At 41.3% G+C, this 20,268-nt stretch overlaps 1 protein-coding gene across 1 annotated transcript in view; it reads left to right on the forward strand.

Annotated features, from left to right (window-relative positions):
* The window catches only part of CFH (complement factor H), a 93,161-nt gene that overhangs the window by 26,206 nt on the left and 46,687 nt on the right, over positions 1–20,268 (forward strand). The window contains exons 12-20 of the mRNA XM_036277535.1: positions 1,922–2,098; positions 2,859–3,041; positions 3,149–3,331; positions 4,819–4,995; positions 5,308–5,484; positions 5,942–6,151; positions 6,849–7,022; positions 7,729–7,905; positions 9,148–9,321. Coding sequence (XP_036133428.1) covers positions 1,922–2,098; positions 2,859–3,041; positions 3,149–3,331; positions 4,819–4,995; positions 5,308–5,484; positions 5,942–6,151; positions 6,849–7,022; positions 7,729–7,905; positions 9,148–9,321 — 1,632 coding nt within the window. The remainder of the gene's footprint in view (positions 1–1,921; positions 2,099–2,858; positions 3,042–3,148; positions 3,332–4,818; positions 4,996–5,307; positions 5,485–5,941; positions 6,152–6,848; positions 7,023–7,728; positions 7,906–9,147; positions 9,322–20,268) is intronic.

Consider the following 20,268-nt stretch of genomic DNA (forward strand, 5'->3'; position numbering starts at 1 on the left):
TTTTAATTTTTTTGTAAGTAACCAGGTAAATGGCGATGACTTTTTGTAAGGTGGGGTGGGCAGTAGAAAGAGCACTTTGAGAAGGATATCTCAAAGTTTTGGGCACATGATGGTTGAGCTGCTGGTGGGCAATCAGAATTGGGTTTTGAACTGCAGAGTTGATTGTTTAGGACTAACCAGATCTGCATGTGATGTTACCAACACCTGAACAATGAGATCTCACTGGGAAGGAATATAGAACAAAAAAGAAGAGAATCAAGACAGAGCCCTGAGGCTCTCTGATATTAGATGTCAGACGGAAGAGGAATACAGACCAAAGTACAGAGAGAGACAAAGAGGATTCAGAAAATCAGGAGCAAAGAATGTTGGAATGAATGTTGTCATAGGTGGGGAGACAAGAAAGGATTTAAGAAAAAGGAAGCATAATAGATGAATTAGTAGTGAATTTCTTGGGGTCCATGTGGATGGGTGCCGTTTCCATCCCACGATTTGCTAAGCATGTATCTTAGGGCAACAAGCAGGCTGATTTGAAGATGTGTTCATTCTTCCTTATCTGTAAAATGTCTCACTATTGACAAGCATGCCAGTATTTAAGAAAAAACTATTCTGGTTAGTAGACTGCATTCTGTGTATCAAATTCTTCCCACAGTGCTACCATACAATAAAGTCAAAAAATTCTAATCTAATTACATTATTACGACAGAAAGAGTGGCAAATATTTCTAGTTCAGTTGATATATCCAGTTGGAAGGCAAGCAAACGATGGTGGATTTGGCTACATAGAAGCCATCAAGAAGTGTTACAGAAACAGTTGTGGATGAGGTAGATGGAGTAGAACCCACCTAGTACCTGCTGAAGGAACATGATGAGTAAGAATAGAAGAACAGTATGTGCACATAACTCTTGCAAGACGTTGGCTGTGGCAGGGACTAGGAGGTGAGAATATTGCTACCTGGAACGATACACGAAGGGAAATAGTCCTTTGAATAAGATGAGACACAAGAGCTCTCTGAACACTGAGGACGTTGTGGTCTAGAGGGAAGCAGGCAGGGACCTGTACGTGAGGTAGGGGGTCCCTGGCAAGGCGGGGGGGACAGGGAACCAGGGCTCCTGTGGAAGTCCCAGGCTTTGTGGCGATAGAGCTCCTTCCAACTGTCTGCCAGGAGGATGGGAGGGAAAGCGATGGTGAATCGAATGCTGTGGAGAAGCAGGAGTTGATCGTTCTGCTTCCCTTTGATGTAAGAGACGAGGTCAAGTGAGAGTGAGTGGTACCTGGGGGCCGGGTGCCAGGGCACAAGGCTGAGGAGAAAAGGTTTAAAAGAGAGATTTCAGAGTGAGAGAGAGAGAGAGAGGACCATTCAGGACCATGCGACATCAAGAGCACCTTGACCTCCTTGAAAATAGTCGAAGACCACAACACTGCAGTCTGGGTTGGCAGAGGGAGACCAGATGGCCCTGGATGTGCAGGCAGAGATGGGTCCTAAAGAGTTAAGATGTTATTCTAAGTAAATGCCACTCGGACTTTCCTGGTGCCCCAAGTGTGGTAAACAAAAATACCAATATTTATGTGAGCATGTAATTTATGATTGTACCATTTAATTTTTTAAATGTGAGGGCATAGTTTTGTTTTGCTCCTACCAGAAATGTAACATTTAATTTTATAAGTGTCAGTGATGAAATCAGAGCCACTGTAAGCAAGTTGATTTGACAGACAAGATTTCAGGACACACATGTTGCTATTCAAGCATCCCATGTACATTTGAAGGACCTATCAAGCCTAAGACATAATACTTTTCCAGGGAGAGCATTTATCTGGTGCCCCTCTGTATATGCAAATCCAGCAACTTATTTTTGCATGACATAGAAAGATTACTTTGGCGTTGATTAATTATATACTCATTAATTGTTTAACCTTCCCATAGAGAAAGAATGCACCATTCCAGATATAGAGGATAACTTAATTGTTCATCCCCGGAAAGAGAAGTATGTTGTTGGAGACGTGTTGAAATTTTCATGCAGACCTAGACTTAAACTTCTTGGACCAGATTCGGTTCAGTGCTACCACTTTGGATGGTCCCCTAACCTTCCAACATGTAAAGGTGAATATTTATTTTACAAATGCTCAAACAAGAATTAGACTTTGGATATCAACATTTTTCCTTCTTAATTTTCGGTTGGCTTCCAGTGTGTCTATACTCCAGTGGGTTCAGCCAGAAGTAACCTTGTTGGGTAGTAGATACCTCAGATTTCCTTATTTATGGAATTAATCTTCCACTGTGTTTTGAACTGTGAACTGGGAGTGTCCATAGATAGACGTACTGTGTCTGATGCTGCAGAGACCCCTGTGGTCCTGTGTTCCTGTACCATTCCACCACTAGTGCTGGGCAACTCAGCACGCGCCTCACCTCAGGTTCCCATCAGTGTCTCTAAACGGTATTCAAGTGTCTTGGAGTCAGTTCATCCCATAAATAACTTAAGAGTTAAAATGTGTTGATCAAATTCTTGCCTGCAAGGATAGTGTTATTTCAAATGGATTTTGTTAAATGTTTCCAGGGAATGTAAATATCGCTATAAGTTACACAATCATACTTGTTCATTGGTTTGCATATATTTTTAGACTGTCTATAATATATTCATATTTCTGGGCTTAAATATACTTTCCATTCACTGGTTTGGTATAAGTAACAGGACTGGGAGACATGAATCTGGTGTAAACACCATTCTTTTTCCTTTCCCAAGCACACTGTATTAAATTAGGTGATAAGTAATACATGAAAAGATCATCTCTCTTCATCTTACTGGATTTTAAGTTGTAAAATAGACAATTTAACTGTTGAGTACACAATATTTTTACCGTAGATGAAGTAAAACCGTGTGATCTACGTCCTGAACTCCTCAATGGGAAAGCTACAGACACACCGAAAAGTGAATACGAACATGGTGAAGTTGTGGAGTATGTGTGCAACCCCCGGTATCTGATCAAGGGCTCTAGGAAAATCCAGTGTGTCGATGGAGAATGGACAGCCTTGCCTATGTGTGTTGGTAATGTATACAAGATATCAGTATTGGACTTCAGTGAACACTTTGTGTTTATATTCCTATAAGCACATAAGTTACATTTTAAATATGTGTTTGTGGCATCTTCACAGAGGAGAACAGTACATGTGAGGCTGTACCTGTCCTTGATCACGGCTATGTCGCGTCCGAAGCACCTGCTCCCTTTCACCATGGACAGTCAGTAGAGGTCAATTGCAACGAAGCATTCACACTGGTTGGTCCTAGTTCAATGACGTGTATCAGGGGAGTGTGGACCCGACCACCTCAGTGCATTGGTGAGAGCACACTTCTAAAATTGACATTTAATTTTTAAAAATGCAATTTTGCATATTTTAACAGTTTTATTGTAAAATTCTACTCACAACCATATTTTTTTAATTTAGAGATATTATTGAAAATGTCACATTGTAGATTACTATGAATCCAAACATTGCCTGTTTATGTTCAATAGTGTCTACAGAAAAAGATGAGTAGACACAATAGAATTTTATGTATCTGTCTCTGATATTAACATTGTTTATTTTTATGTGTGAAGCTAATTTTTCCTTATATATCGACATGTGACTAAAATTTTCTCCTCCCATGTTTATTTTGTTTCTCCCTATAATCTAGTTTTTCACTTTTCTCAAGAAGTTTATTTTCTCCCAAGAAATAAGGAAATTCTTTCAGAACCAATCATGGTAGGACTCATAATCACACCTTCTTTTGGCTACAAGTCCTCCCTCAGTTTTCATCTCTTGAAGAAGAATATTCGTTTTCTCTTCCGAACACTCTGGACCAGTCCTAAAAATAAGACTCTTCCTCAAGCCTCTTGTCTCTTTTAAATCAGTCTCCTTTATTTTAGTGTTTTCTAGGTTGCGTTGCAAAATCTTTACTTTTCATTGGCCAATTACTTGACTTTTCCTTGTTCTGTTCAACCTCATTTAACTCTCATTGTTAACAAATTATTGACAAATATTCCTTAAAACCTACACTGATATCTTGTCAAATTAAAAAATTTCGGCCATCTACATTGCAATCGGAAATATATACTTATATATGAATGTTATAGTCTATTCATAACTCATCCTGAAGGCAGCAAAAATGTATTAGTATGGCATTACAATATTATTGGATTATAGGATGATCTAGTGTAAAAATAGCTTCTCAAAGATTCTAAGAATATATATACAAAATATGTTATAGTTTAACACCCAATTTCATATTCCAGTTTTTGTGATCATGACAAAACTATGCTCAAATATTCACATTCAATACACTACACCTATGATCAACTTCTCTTGTTATTTTACATTAAATGTATTGAAAAATGTAATTAAACAAATACATATATTCTATTTCCACAGATAATTTTTTTCTTCTACCATTTTAAGATTACAGATTAAAAATAATATAGAGATATTTGAGATCAGAAAATAAATGGATATGAAAATTTTCACAAATCTCAAATGGGAGCAAATTTAGACATGTGATGACTGTTGACTATGTAGATCAGACAAGAAAGTGAACCTCTACATTCCTGCAGTCCCCAAAGTGCAAAATGTCTTTAGGATGGTTATTCTTCTCTGAAATTTCAATACTAGGTATAGGACTATGTTTCTAATAGAGCCCATCTCATGCAACATGATCAGGAATAACTTTGCTAGTGGGTTTTATAGACCTAAATTCTGATTTCATTGTAATGTGAACTCTAGAGTTATTTTCTATGTTAGTTGCTTGTATTTTCATAGACACTGTTTTCAATGGAATATTTTCATTGTAGACACAAATGAAGTTAAACAGTGTAAATTAACAAAGTCCATGGCACGTGAGACAAACCTGCCAGAGAAGAATGTCTATGACCATAATGAGAGAGTTAACTACATTTGTGGAAGGAAGTCAGAGAAGAAACACTCAACCTGCACCAACGGAAGATGGGACCCGGAAGTGACCTGCACAGGTGAGCTCGTGTGGATGAACTTCCAAAATGTGCTGTTTCTTCGTACCGCGTGGAAACAGTCTCTCTGTCTCTTAAACGTTTTCATTAACTATGTATTATTAGAAATAATTTCGCAGCTGGAAGGTAATTTAAAAATAACCAAAACACTGTTTCTAAATATTAACTATATCCTGTGCATTGGTCAGCATAGACATAATATTAGAATTTGATCTTTTAAGATGTATTGTGACCAGCCATTTCACTTATTGGATTATTTTAAAATATTTTTAAGGTATGAGTTTTCCTCAAGAAATCTAATTTTAATATTTTTAGAAGTACCAAGGTGTCCACCCCCACCTCAGATTCCCGGATCGCAAAGGGTGACAACTACAGTGAATTATCAAGAAGGAGAAAAGATCGCTGTTCTCTGTCAAGAAAGTTTTCTGATTCAGGGAGGAGAAGAAATGGTGTGCAGGAATGGGACTTGGCAGTCAGTCCCACGCTGTGTCGGTCAGTAGTGCGTCCTGGGTTTACAACTGTCTTTCAAATGAGGGGACACTCCCTGGTGCTTTGTGTGAAGGAACAAGATGAAGCCCCCTTTCTGCATCCATTTCACTCCACCGGAAACAGCACAGTACAACCCGGTGCAGAATCAGTCAGCAGTGCTTCACGTCTAACGTGGATGCACACAGACACTTGGCTTACTGTGGACATACGGGATACAGTCTCTCTTATGTGTATTTTACTCCCCAAGAGGAACAGGGGGAGACTGTGGGGTGAATAGAACAAATGGATAGTAGTATTGGTTTAATGGAGACATATATCTGCATGTTTCAATTATTTGTAGTTATTAAATAATTAATTTGTTCCAGTTATCCTTATTTTAAAACCGCAAACAGCATTGGGTTTGGTTTTTCTACTTAAACATCACCTTAGTGTTGACCCTTTAACTTCTGTTGTCATATAGAAAAAACTCCATGTTCTCAAGCACCTAACATAGAACATGGACACCTCAATTCATCTCGATCAGAAGAAGAAGGAGAAGAAACACGGGAGCCCGGGCGATATGCACACGGCACCACCTTGCGTTACGTCTGTGAAGATGGTTTCAGGATACCTGGGAACGACAAGATAACGTGCCACCTGGGACAGTGGAGTGCCCCTCCGCAGTGTGAGGGTAGGGCCCGCAACCACATGCAAATTCTATCTTTGGTACAGTTTATTTAAGTAATCAATTGCCATCAAAGTCCTGAGATGTAATTCTTTAGATTTATAAATATACAGACCCATGTACATGTTTAGATGTCATTTCTATATTAACATATTGCACCAAACAATTGTAGAAACAACCCTGTTCCCGTTAACTTTATTGGTACATTATGAAATTACTTTCAGTTCTTGTGTTTTTTCCTACTAAAACCGTAAGTGCAGTGAAATTATACCTACCTGTTCATACAAGCATACCTACTCATAGTCCTACATATTCATGTGGGTTATAGTGGAGGCTTTGCCACAGGGTTTTTTTAATTCATGTTCTGCCTACAATATCCCTTCTATTTCTTACATATGAGACTTTTCTTAAGATGATGAATTCTCATGCGTTTCTTTGTATTACTCGTGATTGGTTAGAGAAGCACTTATAGTCTCTCTTAAATATGTTCACATGTTTATTTAAAGTTCTTGCTCAAGTTCTCAGCTGGACGCTTGCCATAAGGGGGGTTTTAGGAAGCATTTGGGCACCTTCTCTGTGGTGTGAATTTAGCACCTGTGTGATCATTTTGTTCAAATCAAGGTACCAAATATGACACACAGTGTATGTAAGAAATGTCACAGTTAGTGAAATACCCAGTTATTCTTTTTTAAATGTTTTTTAGGACTCCCTTGTGGAACACCACCTCGGATTTCCAATGCTGTCTTACTTAACACAGGAGACCATTATCAATATGGAGATACAGTTACATACAAATGTCTCGAAGGATTTTCAACTCATGGACCTGCATCTGTAGAATGTTTAGGAAGACAGTGGTCTCACCCACCAGAATGCACAAGTATAGTGTGTTTAATTTTATTCTAAGGCTAATAAATATTTTTAATCAGTACTTTATGATATAAATTTAAACCTGCGACAATTCTAGAATTTAACAAAGTATCTCTGCAAAGCTCTGGAATCTGGCTGAGAATTAATAGGCTGAGACAATTGAGAAGTTTGCTAAGAGGACTCTAATTATTTCATTTGGCATCCTCTGTGTTCCTTGTCCAGATGCTCTCATATACATTCCCAGATATCTCATTGCTCTTCCTGTGTCACAGCTGGTCTGTGCTCCTTAGTCTCTTCATTATCACTTCACTGTTGGTTCATTCGTTGTGTCCTTTTCAGTATATAATTTCCTGAGATGTTTGATGTAATTATGGGAAACTAATTTGGACAGAAGCAAACACAGAAATATTTGTGTACTATAGGTGTCCTGCGTGGACAGACAAGAACTTGGATGTAAGAAGTTGGGTCTCAAGCATCACCTGCATGCCCATCTTTTCAGGCTTTTAAAACCATCATTTCCATGTAACATTCTCGATAAATGTAGAATCCCTCAATGTAATTAAATCAAGACTGCTAACATTTCAAGTTTTAAGAAAAATCTTGAACAGTGTGTATTAGTTAAGTATGTACTGATTGTTCCAGAGTATAATTATTGGCCAATATGTATTTCTAAAGATTTACTAAATGCGTATATGTTTTGTTGTTGTTGTTTTCAGAAACCACTTGTTCTGACCCACCTCGCTTTCGTAATGCCAAACTCACACACCAGACAAAGACATTGTATCAGCCTGGAGACAAAGTAGCTTACAGGTGTGAAGACGATTATGAAATGGACGGATCTAGTTCAGTGGAGTGTAGGGACGGCAGGTGGATAGGGGAACCACTGTGCAGAGGTAAGATGATGAAGTTTTCAAATGTATCTTTATGTGTCTTAAGTAACATGATACAGAATTGCTTCCAGCATCATTATAAAGTGGACACAGGTTCCAGTCTTGGCCTGAAGAAGGAAGGCTCTGCCTTAGCATGGAGGGATGGATGTGCCCTCAGTGGTGGACTTAGAGCCCGTAGTTCTCAGAGTGTGTCCCTCAAAGAGCTGCATCGGTATCTCCGGGGAATGGGTAGAAATGCAAATGCAAACTCACAGGCTCACGCAGACTCAGCATCAGAGACCTCGGGGTTGTCACCCTGACCCTGTTGTGGCAGTTCCTGCACATTCCACACACACATTGTTGGGAGAGTAGCTTCCGCCTCTCACTACCTGATACCACGAGTGTCACGTGACTCCATCCTGCTCACTGCACTGTCCTGGAGCACGTGGGCTCCTGGGGAGCGTGTTGGAACATTACAGATGGTCTCCTGTTTCCCTCCATTTCTGTTTGGATCATGTCAGTGATGACCTTCTGCCTTCAACTGTATGGCATTCCTCAAAGCAGGTTAATTCTAGACTCATTCTCTAAGGAAGTGGCTACTGTGCTTATTACTCTGAGGGCCAAAATTACATTTCTAAAACATGATGTTTGCAAACCAAATTCTGATACAAATAATCTCTTTATTATGAGTGACTATGTTTATCAATTTATTTTCAATTTATGTCAGTTATCTTAATTTAATGAACTTAAAGAAAATGGTCCAGAAAATAACAGCAATTTTCTTTTCATTCTTCTTTTCTTTGTCTTTTTATAAATTGTCATTGGCCCAAGAATGTCTAGTAAACTTCAAGAAAGGGTGGGAAAAGAATTGAAGATTAGAAGCTTCACTCTTACAAAAAACATGTTGGCTTTATGTCATGTTTCCAATATCCTACATGTAATTTTATGAAAATATTCAGTGTTAATGATGGATTAACTATTGATTTTAAATCCCCAGAAATATATTGGATTCTCATTTGTTGATTTGAGTTCTAAAGGATCATTACGTTAGAGACCCATTCTTTTCTTATTCTCCTTTTAAAATTTATCTTTGTTGTTGAAAGTATTGTTGATGTTCCCCTCTTCTAGCCCATGGACCCCTCCTCCCCGTCCCCCATCCCCTCCCTGACTTCACCACACTGTTGACTGTGTCAGTGGTTATGCATAAATGCATATCGGTGCGTCGGCTCCTCTCTCCCGGCCCACCCCCCGTTTCTGTTTCACCAGATGTTTCCTGTGGCAGTCCCCCCACAGTGGAGAATGCCTTCATACAGAACCAGAAGACTCGGTATCGCTCTGGGGACACCGTACGCTATGAATGCAGGAAAGCTCTGCACCCGTTTGGGAATGTAGAAGTGACATGTTTAAGTGGGAACTGGACAGAACCACCTCAGTGCAAAGGTAGGGCCCCTGATTCTCCCTCGCCCAGTTATAGAGAATATATACAGGGACAAAATGTGTTGATGTATGTAATGAAGTATTTCCTAGGGAATGAAAAATAATGCAAATAAAATGATGGTGCTTGAAGTCCAATTCTTTTTATGGACTGAATGAGTAATGAGGTAGGTTTATTGTATGAAAGCTTTGACCACATTAAAAGAGGACTTGGAACCATGGAAAATTCTCTCTGGAAAATTAAGCCATTTCTTTGTACATTCTTTGATTTCTTTCTTCAGTATCCTATAATTTTCAGAATACAGGTCTTTTTTCTCCTTGGTTAAATATATTCCTACTTACCTTTTTTAGTTGTTGTTTTTGTCGTTGTTGTTACAACGGTCACTGGGATCGTTTCCTTAGTTTCTGTTGCCGACACTGCATTATTGGTGTATGAAAATGCCATCCATTTCTGAATATTGGTTTTGAATCCAACGAATTTGTACTTTCATACCACTTTGGTCAGACATGATGCAAGACATAATTTCTTTCAATCTTGTTAAATTTACTGAGACTTGTGTTGTGTCCTAACATGTGGTTTATTTGTAAAAAAAAATTTTGTGCACCTGAAAAGAATATATATTCCACCGCTTTAAGGAGAAATACTCTGAAGATATCAATTAAATTGAACTGATCTAGTGTGTCACTTTAACCTGCTGTTTCCTGTTTAACTTTCTGTCTGGAAGATCTGTCCATTGATGCCAATGGAGTGTTAAAATCCCCTACTATGACTGCATTACTGTGGATCTCTTCCTTTATATTCTGCAGGATTTGCTTTATATATTTACGTGCTCTGATGTATGGTGCATCAGTGCTTACAAGGGTTACATATTCTTGTTGGATTGCTCCCTTTACCATTATGTAGTGTCTTGTGTCTCTTACTACGGCCTTTGTTTTAAAGACTATTTTCCAATATAAGTTTTTCTACCCCAGTTTTTCTAAAATTTTCGTTTTCATGGAACGTTTTTTTCCATTTTTTCACTATCAGTCAGTGGGTGGGTAGCTTGTAGACAGTATATTTATGGGTCATGTTTTCTTATCCATAAGCTATCTTATATCTTTTGATTAGAGCACTTAAGTAATTTACATTTAAAAGTGTTACTGATCAGTGCTTATATATTGCCATTTAGGTTTTATATGTATGTTCCTCTTTCATTTTTTATATTTTTCTCCTTCTAAAAACAGGCCCTTTAATATTTCTTGTAGTATTGGTTTAGTGGTAATAAAGTATGTCTGGGAAACTCTCATATTGCTTTCAATTTTAAATGAAAGCTTATCTGGATAGAGTAGTCATTTTTGTAGGTTCTTGCTTTGTATGACTTAGAATATTTCAAGCCAATCCCTTCTGGCCCAAAATTTTATTGTTGAATAATCAGCAGATTCCTTATGGGAGCACCCTCATAAGTAACTACCCATCTTTCTCTTACTGCTGTTAATATTCTCTCTTTATCTTTAACTTTTGCCATTTTTATTATGATGACTCTTGGTATGAGTCTCCTTGGATTCTTCTTGTGCAAGACTCTCTGTGTTTCCTGGACTTGTGGGTCCTTTTTCTTCACCAGGCTAGGAAAGTTTCCTGCCATTATTCTTCAAACAGGCACTTGATCTCTTCTTCAATCTCATCTCCTTCTGATATCCCTATGATGAAGATATTGTTATGCTTTACGTTGTCCCAGCGGTCTGTTAGACTTTCCTTTTTTATTTTAAATCCTTTTTTGTTTTTGTTGCTCTGCCCAGGTGTTTTCTGTTATTTTGTCCCCTAAATCGCTGATTCGATTCTTGCTTCATCTAACCTACCATTGATTCTATCTGTTGTATTCTCATTTCAGATATTGTATTCTTCATTTTTGAATGGTTCTTTATTTTCCATGTTTTTTTTAATGCTTCCTATTTCTTTGTTTAATTCTTCACTGAGTTCACCCATTCTTCCCCAGAGTGCTCTGCGAGTATTTATATCCACTGTTTTAAAGTCTGCATCTGGAATTTGTTTGCTTCCATTTTACTTATTTGTTTCTTTTGGCGGGGGGAGATTACTCTTGTTTTTTTTGAAATTATGGCATATTTCTTTCTCTCCCCAATATGTCTGCCTGTTTGGGTTTCTCTCTGTTCTTTGGTAAGTCTCTATAACTCGCAAACTTATAATGAAGGTTTTATAATGTAGGTGTTTTCTAGGGATCAATGACACAATCTTTCAGATCAACTGAACTAGGTGCTTCAGAAACATGTGAGTGTTATGTGTGCCCTCCCATTATAGTTAAGTCTTGAACACTGTTGGCCCCTATAGTGGGTGGACGTAACCCTCTGGATGGCTGACTATAAGGACGCACTTCGGTCAGCTTGTATGAGTGGCACTGCAGGGACTGTTCCCTCAGACACGTTGTACCACAGGGTCTTGTGACAATCACAATCACCCTTTCAGTGTGCTGCTGTTTGGGTACGTAGGTCAAGCTCTGGTGAGGTCTGAATCACACCACTATTTGTGTTGGTTCTGGGTCCACTTGGACAAAGTTTTAGTACAAGTCAATGTCTGACATTGTGTATAAGCAGCCTTGGGCTCCCTGTCAGGACCCACCAAACCCTTCACTGTTTGGAGGTGTGTGTACTGGGCCAGGGTGTGCAGAGGGATCAGGCTGTAGACAGGGCAAGGCTTCCTGCTGCTCTGAGCTGGAGGAAGATCAATGAAGAATCTCCGGCTCCCTGATGTTCACCTCCACCTGTCAGAACACCCTCACCATGAGAGTGCCTGGTCTTCTCCAGGGCCTTCCAGCACAAGACCGCGGCTGTGGGTCCAGGCTGTCGGCAGCCCACAGACACTTCCACGCGGCACTTGATCAATCGGGTGGGACAACTGGGGGTAGGAACATGGTTCTAGTGTGTTGTCTACTTAGGGGCCACGTGGTCACACACTCAATATGGGAAAGTGGCGCCTACTCCAGAGACAAACCACTCAGTCTCTGCCAGAATCATCAACTCCAGATGCCCCAGGAGGAGCCTGGTAGGTTCAGGTTGGGTGCTGTTGAGTTATCCCCAGTGCAGGATCCAACTCAGCGCGGCAGAGGCATCGGGACTCAGGAAGAGAGATGAAACTAGTCTTTCATTGGGGGTGGTGCCAGCCCAGCCTACAGGAGGGAGGAAAGACTGGCCTCCATTCCACAAGCACACAGCTCAATGAGTGTTGAGGTCTGCCAAGAGCTTCACAGGAAAAGAGTGCCCCAAATGTCCCTGATGGTGCATCCAACAGACCTTTGTATAGGACTCGAGCTCGGAAGGGTGCTGTTCTCAGCAGAAGGAGGTCCAGGTTAGTCCTCTCCTCAGGCTGGTGCTGTAGGAATAGGAGTGCTCGACCCTGGGCGTTAGCACTTGAGGGTGGTGTGAGATCGGGACCCAACAAGGGACCTCAGTGGCTGAAGCTCCATCTCTCTCCCTGGGGCATGGCGTCCAGATTTTCTCTTTGAGACTCCCGAATGCCCTAGGTCACCTTCCTTCTACTGGAGCCCTGGGCGAGTGTCTGACAGCAAGAGCCGGTGCCTTGTCCTTGAGTAGAGCACCTGGGATTCTAGCAGACCCCTCCTCTTCCAGGCACACAGACCCCCAAGGAGGTTCACTGCAGATGCTCTGCCTGCTCCTCTTCCAGCCTCCACTGCGCTTCCTTTAGAATCTCCGCAGGGGGGGGGACCCCAGGCTCCTCTGTGGAGACTTTGTAGCCCAGATACCTCTCAGCCACCCCTGCAGGTGTGGGGACCAGCCCTCTCTGCGTCTCTGCCCTTCTTACCAGTCTCTGTGCAGCTTCTTCTGTAAACACTTGGTTATAATCCTCCTGTTCAGCTGTCTTTCATTTCCCTTTTCAGGTTGATTGTTCTATAACTAACTGAAAATCGATTTTTAGATGGGAGGAGGTGAGTGTAGCTTCCCCCAATCAAAAATTACCTTAAAATCTCCTGATCTCTCAACAATTCTACTAATATCTATTTTTTTAGATTCCAAAGGGCAATGTGGGCCCCCTCCTTCTATTGACAATGGAGACAGTATCACAAATCTACCCGAAGTCTATGCTCCAGGATCTTTGGTGGAGTACCGGTGCCAGTCCTACTACGAACTGCAGGGAGACAGGACAATAACATGTCGGGATGGAAAGTGGTCAGAACCACCAAAATGCTTAGGTGAGGACTTCAGTAATCCCGTGGATTCTGGGAAATCTGTGTGATGAATGTGATGTTTTGCTGTTTATAATAGATCTTTGATAGACTAGTTACCATTCTGTTGGTTGCTTGACAACAAACAGTAATATGTGAAGAAATAAAGTTTGAAAAATTTTTAAGCAACAACAATAATTATTTTTTCTTTACTTTATTTTTTTACATCATCATTTATCTTCCCTAAACCCTTTCTACCATCACCCACCCCCTTCAGTGATTCTTTAATGGAACCTCTACATATTAGTGACAGTATAATCTTTGATTGTAACATTTAATTATGAGACATTACACATAGTATCTCGTTTTAACATCATTAATCATTTTGAATTATTTACATCTAAATGATGGCTTTTTAGTGAGTTGGTTTGGACAGGTTGCAAAAATAAATGTCTGGATCTGCGTAGAAGTATCTACATGAAAGTCGAAAATCATGTGGAAAATATTTGTACTGTAATTAACATTTTATGTTCTTTTTTTTTTTATCTTCAGAGCCCTGTGTAGTATCCAAAGAAATCATGGAAAAACACAACATAGAGTTACAGTGGTCATACGAGAAAAAAATTTATTCTAAAACAAATGATGTTATTGAATTTAGGTGCCGACGTGGATACCGTAAGGCGACACCACAAACTAAATTACGAGTACAGTGTCGGGAAGGGGTACTGGCTTATCCCACTTGTGTAAAACGGTAGTTACGTTGCAGTCTTAAACTTAACGTGTGCACATTCATTCTGAATCGTTTATTATTATCCAATTCTTCACAATTTAATTTTTTCAAATACGATTTAACGCATTTTTATGTATAAAAAAAAGTGTGTTCAATATCATGAGAAAGATGTCATTATAACCTGAGAGAAGAATGAATCACTTCTTAAAAGCCTCAGATTAAAATATGACCAAACAAAACACTCTCTGTTCTGTTCATGGGACGTCTACGGTAGAAAGTAGATGCCATCTCTTCTCAACCCCCTTCTACCCTCCATCCTCCTACCTTTCTCAACGCTTTCTCCAAATCGCTGATGCATTTTGAGACTTTCAGTTTGGAAAAAATGCAAAAAGTGCTTGTCTCCATCTTCAAAATAAAATACTTCAAAAACACATAAACATCAGAAATGTGAAATGAAAAGTGACGATCTCATTATATCTAAACAAAGAACAATAAAAGGAAAGGTGACCAGTATCTCAATCAGAAATTAAGATAAAAAATAGAAGAAAACAAACGATCCTTAAATATCTTCAAGGCAAAGGAGCACATACATAATAAAATACACATAAAACTGCACAGACGTGACATGAGTCTACCAAAGAGGGAAAATGTCTAACAGGTGGACGGCAGAGCCCTGTGAGAAATGAGTAGAAACATCTATGAAATTGTTTGATGACGCATTAATTTCCCTTCTATTGGTTTATCCAGACAATATGTCCACCCGAGGGTGTTCGTTGCATCATTCCCTCCCGCACAGGACACTCCCTGGACTCCTCAGGATTTCTAAGGGTCCATATCTCCCCAACAATCAAACGAGCAAAGTGAGCAGGCCTTTCAGGGTCTGGCAGAGCCTCACACTCAAAACCCCAAAGCGATGGCTGTCCCCCAAGTGTTACCAATCGGGGCAGGTTTTCTTCCAGCAAAGCGCCATCTCCAATGTCCAGGCTCCTGGACACAGTATCGAGGGCAGACTCCCGGTGTCCTCAGATCAAGTGGAGAGGAAAGGGGTTTGGGAAATCAGAGTAAACACGTAGGACACGTGCATGTGTGTGAACCTGAGAATCGTGGACACGATGCTGCTGAGGCTACCTCTGTTTGCCTTTCCCTGCAAGTGTGACTCTGCATCGTTCACAGGGAACTTCACGTGGTTCCCCGGTGAGCTCTGCACATCTCTGGGCGACAGAGGAGGCGATGCCTGGTGTCCTGGCCAGTGCGGTGAGCGCATCACACTGGGAAAGGCCAGCGAGAGCCCACAGAGCCGCCTCCAGCAGAAGGGCCCAGAGCCCAGCAGTCCTCCTGCCCGAGGGACGTCCAGGGTTGGAAAGGTGCTGAGGTGGTGGTCCAGCCGCATCACCATCGACTTGCCTAAGGGGCTTGTACAGGAAACAATCTTAGAGCATGACTGGGTTATAGAGGCTTCTCCAGATGGGGACAGCAAATGCACCTGTTCACCTGATGTGGTTTTGTTGCTTGAGAAATTAATACATTTCCTGTAACATCTAAGAACATGCTTGTAGGTGTACTAGGCCTTACAAATGCTGTTTCCCCCATACCTGTTGGGACAGACCAGCTGAAGCAATTCTCTTCCTGTTGACTAAGCTGTCAGGACACCTGTGCTGTCCTACCTCCAGAGGACATCAAATCAGTTGATTTAAGTCATATCGTAGACAGCAAGGACCTTGACCACCTTCCCCATCCATAAGAAATCACACTGGTCCATTACGTTCGTGACATGATGCTCATTGAACCTAAGGAAAAAGAAGTAGCCAAGAGCCCATATCAGTTTGGCTAGACTGTTAGAGCACCATCCCAGGGACCACAGAGTCTCGGGTACAGTTCCAGTCAAGGACACGTGCCTCAGTGGCCTTTGTCCCAGTCCCTAGTCGGGGTCATGCAGGAGGCAACGAGCTGATGTGTCTCTCTCATATTGATGTTTCTCTCTCACCCTCTCTCTCTCTCACTGTATCTGAATATAAATAGATAAATATATCCTTGAATGAGGATTAAACATAAAAGAATTTGTAGTGAGTCTAAACTTACTGGTAAGACATTTGCATGTCAGATGACAGGGAAAATCCAGCAAATATTCGGAGGACTTCTACCTCAGTGAACTCTCTGGAGGTCGAGAGTAAGGGGCACATTGCAATAGCCCTTTGATCTGGAACACACAACACACTTGCCAACAACGAGTGTGACACCTAGTGGGCATCATTAGACATTGGAGGCAGCATGGTCCTCATTGGAGTGTGCTACTTAGACTATGTGTCCATGGGCCTCCAAGTGACAGGTTTGAGTGAGGCACAGAGGAAGGGGTCTTTGTCCAGGGGTAGGCTGCCAAGCATGAGACTCTGGTAACTGTCCCCCTGACCCACAAATCCAGGGGTGCGGGTGTGTCAGGGTGGGTGAGGATGGGGTCTGACATGTCCCACAGACCCCTGTCGGTGAGTCAGTGCTGACCTCAGGGATTCTGCAGCTGAGCCCTGCCTGCCCTGTTTGAGAAGCTGTCTTGGCCCTTGGGCCTCAGCCGTGACTGAGCACTTCACCTGAGCCTGGGTTTATTTTGTTTACTGTACCAAACCCAGCTGTTACCTGCCATTTCCTGGGGAAATCTCTCTTCCCCACTCGATGACCCTGGTGCACAAAACACGTGATCTGGACTCTCTTCTTCCCACGGTCAAGGTGTTCATCTCTGTGACACTCCATCTGTGAGAAACAGAGACTCTGTATTATCGACCCAGATATTTAAATTAAAATCCTTCCACATTTTGTTTTGTTTTTCCCAAGATGAAATTTTGAATCATGTTGTCATTGATGTTTGTTCATTGGTTTAAATAAGAAAATATGACTTGGGCCCAACAAAAGCATAAATTAAGTGCAGAGCATAGAAATCTTAATGACAGTAAGTCTTCCAAGTCACAAACATCATGGGCTCTTTCATTGATTTGTCTTTCTATTTTTTTCACAAATGGTTTTGTAACATCAGCGTAGTAATCTTACCAATATTTTGTCAACTATATTCTTTAATATTTTATTGTAATGTGTATAAGGACAGTATTCTTATAACGTTTCACTTTCTCAATTTTGTGTCGAATACACAGTAAAAGGTTTTGTATATTAGTTCTGCTAGCTCTTTTTTGGTGGAACTCCTAAAGGTTTACTAAATTACGCATATTTTTTCCTTTCCTTAGGGTATTCATGCCTTGTTCCCCTGCCTTAGTGCACTCCATATCTCCTGGATGGGATATTTTATTGTTACGAAACACTCTTCATTATCGTCTGATGTTTCTCTTTTGAATTGTATCGTATGTGCTGTTCCCATAACCACTCACTTCGCAGCCTCTGTTCCTACAACCTGTACATGTTCCCAGTTTTCCTTTCCACTCGTCACGTGTTTACGTTTAGACTGGTCTTTTTGGAGACCGCTTACAGTTGTTTTCTTCACATTCAATTCTGCTTCATGTTATTATTGGCTTTTCATTTTAATTCAATACCAATAATGAGAAGTGATGATTTACGGTACCGTTTGCTAATTGCTCCCAATTTGTCGCATCCACTTGTGAGCATCCGTCCGCCTCCCTGCTCCCTGCTGCCTGGGTCTGTGCCGCTACATGTCATCTCATACACGTTGGCTCCTACGTATCTGTGCTGAGCAGCGGACTGGGGCTCCTATGACACACTTTTGGCATCACATTGCTAGTTGATTATTACTGATAATTGAGCATTTTTGCAAAACTCTTTGAACTTTGTTATTTACTGAGTGACCTGAGTGCACTAGCTTCCTGGTCGTGCACTTATATTGAGAGTCACACTTGATAACTGCTCCGGAGCGGGGTCGAGCCCCAAGCTGCACCGCTGGAACCTCCGGCTGAGACCCCATCGGGAGAGCGAACATGCTGCTCCTGGTCAGCGCCCTTCTCTCCGCGTGGGTGTCCTGGGCTCACGGACAAGGTAAGCTGAGACGGACTGAATATTTAGCCTCCTTCTGAAAAATGATGTTGCCCGTTTTTATTTGTCATTATTCTTTCCTTATTTTGTGTTTTGGTAATCCTCACACAAGGATATTTTTCCATTGAATGTTGTTCTTTATAATCAGAATCAGTCCTTTTGTTCTTTATCAAGCGCAAACCGAACTATTATCATATTTATACCTGACTTGCTTCTACAGAGCATTACTGAGCAGGAGCCATCCACAGGGCTCTCGGAGATTACGCCCTTCTGCAGGTGCGCAGGGACATTCCAATTGCAGTAAAAGAAAGCATTTAAGAGGGAGATAAACTGTGTTTCTGAGTTTTTCTTTACTTTAAAAATATGTTTTTATTGATTTTTTAAAATGTTTTATTTATTTATTTATTTGTTTTTGTTACAGATGTTTCTCATTTTTCTACCCCCGACTCCCTCCTCCCCTTTACCCCTCCCCTGCCGCTTCCGCAGCTTTGTTGTCTATGTTCACTGGTCATGCATACATGCATGTAAGTCCTGTGGTTTATCTCTTCCCCCACAAACCCCCCTCCTCTGAGGCTTGTCAGTCTGTACCCCACCTCTATGTCTCTGGGTTAATTTGGTTCAGCAGGTTGTGTAGTTCATGTTGCTGATATTTTTCACTTCATGCTATGAGGGTGACTGTCAGGCCATGAATATTCAGAGAGAGTGGATGGAGGAGGGATGGGGAGAGAGACAGAAGGGGAAACACTGGTGTGAGGGAGATACATGCATTGTTTCCCTCCCGCATGACCTAGACAAGCCAGGGACGTGCCCTTGACTGGGAATCGAACCCTCGATTCTTTGGTCCACCAGCCCACACTCTAATCACTGAGCCAAACTGGCAAGGGCCATATTCCTTCTGTTTTTATTTTAAAGAAATATATTAATTTCCACTGTAATCTCAATACATTTCAATTTGTTTCTGAGACCATGGACATATACTGAAAATTTAAACATTTTAAAAAGTACTTGAATGGACTATGCATCACTGTTCATTATAACTTTCATAATTTCTGAAGCGCTGGGTTTCACACATTGTTTAATATGGGCAATTTTCTTCAGTATCAACAATCAAAGGACAGTATTGCTCCTACGTGTGCAGTTAAGATCACCCGGTCCCTGGCTCCCTGGAGGAAGGACCTGAGCATCCATTGGGAGGATGCTGGGAGCCGTGCTGGGACCAACCCTTCAGGGTCCACAGGCCAGGGCTCCACGTGCTGGAAGGGGAGACTCGGGGACCTGTGACAGTTCTCACCACCACTGCACAAGCCCAGGCCTTTGTGGGATATACCTGAAATCAATATAAAACTATGTCACTTGCCATAGAAAAAAATATTTTAATTTAAAAAGTTATTCGTTTATAAACTGCTGACCTGGGCATCATAACAACTCCGATGATTTTGGCTTTCATAATGAAACACTTTTGATGAATTATACTGAAAGTGACTTACTCTTGTTCCCCAGCTGCTGTGGCTCATTGGAATGAGCGTCCTCCCATGGACTAAGTGGCCCCAGTTCAATTCCCAGTCAGGACACATGCCCGGGTTGCAGACTCCATCCCCAGTAGGGGGCGTGCAGGAGGCAGCCGATCAATGTTTCTCTCTTACATCAATGTTTCTTTCTCTCTTTCCCTTCCTGCCTCTCTGAAAAAATGACTTAAAAAAAAACAAAAATATATAAGCCCGGCCAGTGTGCCTCAGTGGTTGAGCATGGACCCATGCACCAAAAGGAACCTGCTACAATTCCCGAGCAGGGCACATGGCCAGGTTGTGGGACACATTACCTGGGGGGCGTGCAGGAGGTGGCCAATCGATGTTCTCTCATCAATGTTTCTGTCTCTCTCTCCTTCTCCCTTCCTCTCTCTATAAAACTCAATAAAGAAAAACCAAAAAAATCCCTGAGTAAGAACTGTACCACTTAACCCCTGCTACATTAGGTGTGACCTCTGCGTCACCATGTCCCCCAACATACGGCCTTCAGTCCACAGCTCTGGGTCTCAGGGGTTGCAGGTCGGGATGTGGGAGCAGCTGG

This window comes from Molossus molossus, unplaced genomic scaffold, assembly GCF_014108415.1.
Source record: "Molossus molossus isolate mMolMol1 unplaced genomic scaffold, mMolMol1.p scaffold_m16_p_23, whole genome shotgun sequence".
Classification (NCBI taxonomy): domain Eukaryota; kingdom Metazoa; phylum Chordata; class Mammalia; order Chiroptera; family Molossidae; genus Molossus; species Molossus molossus.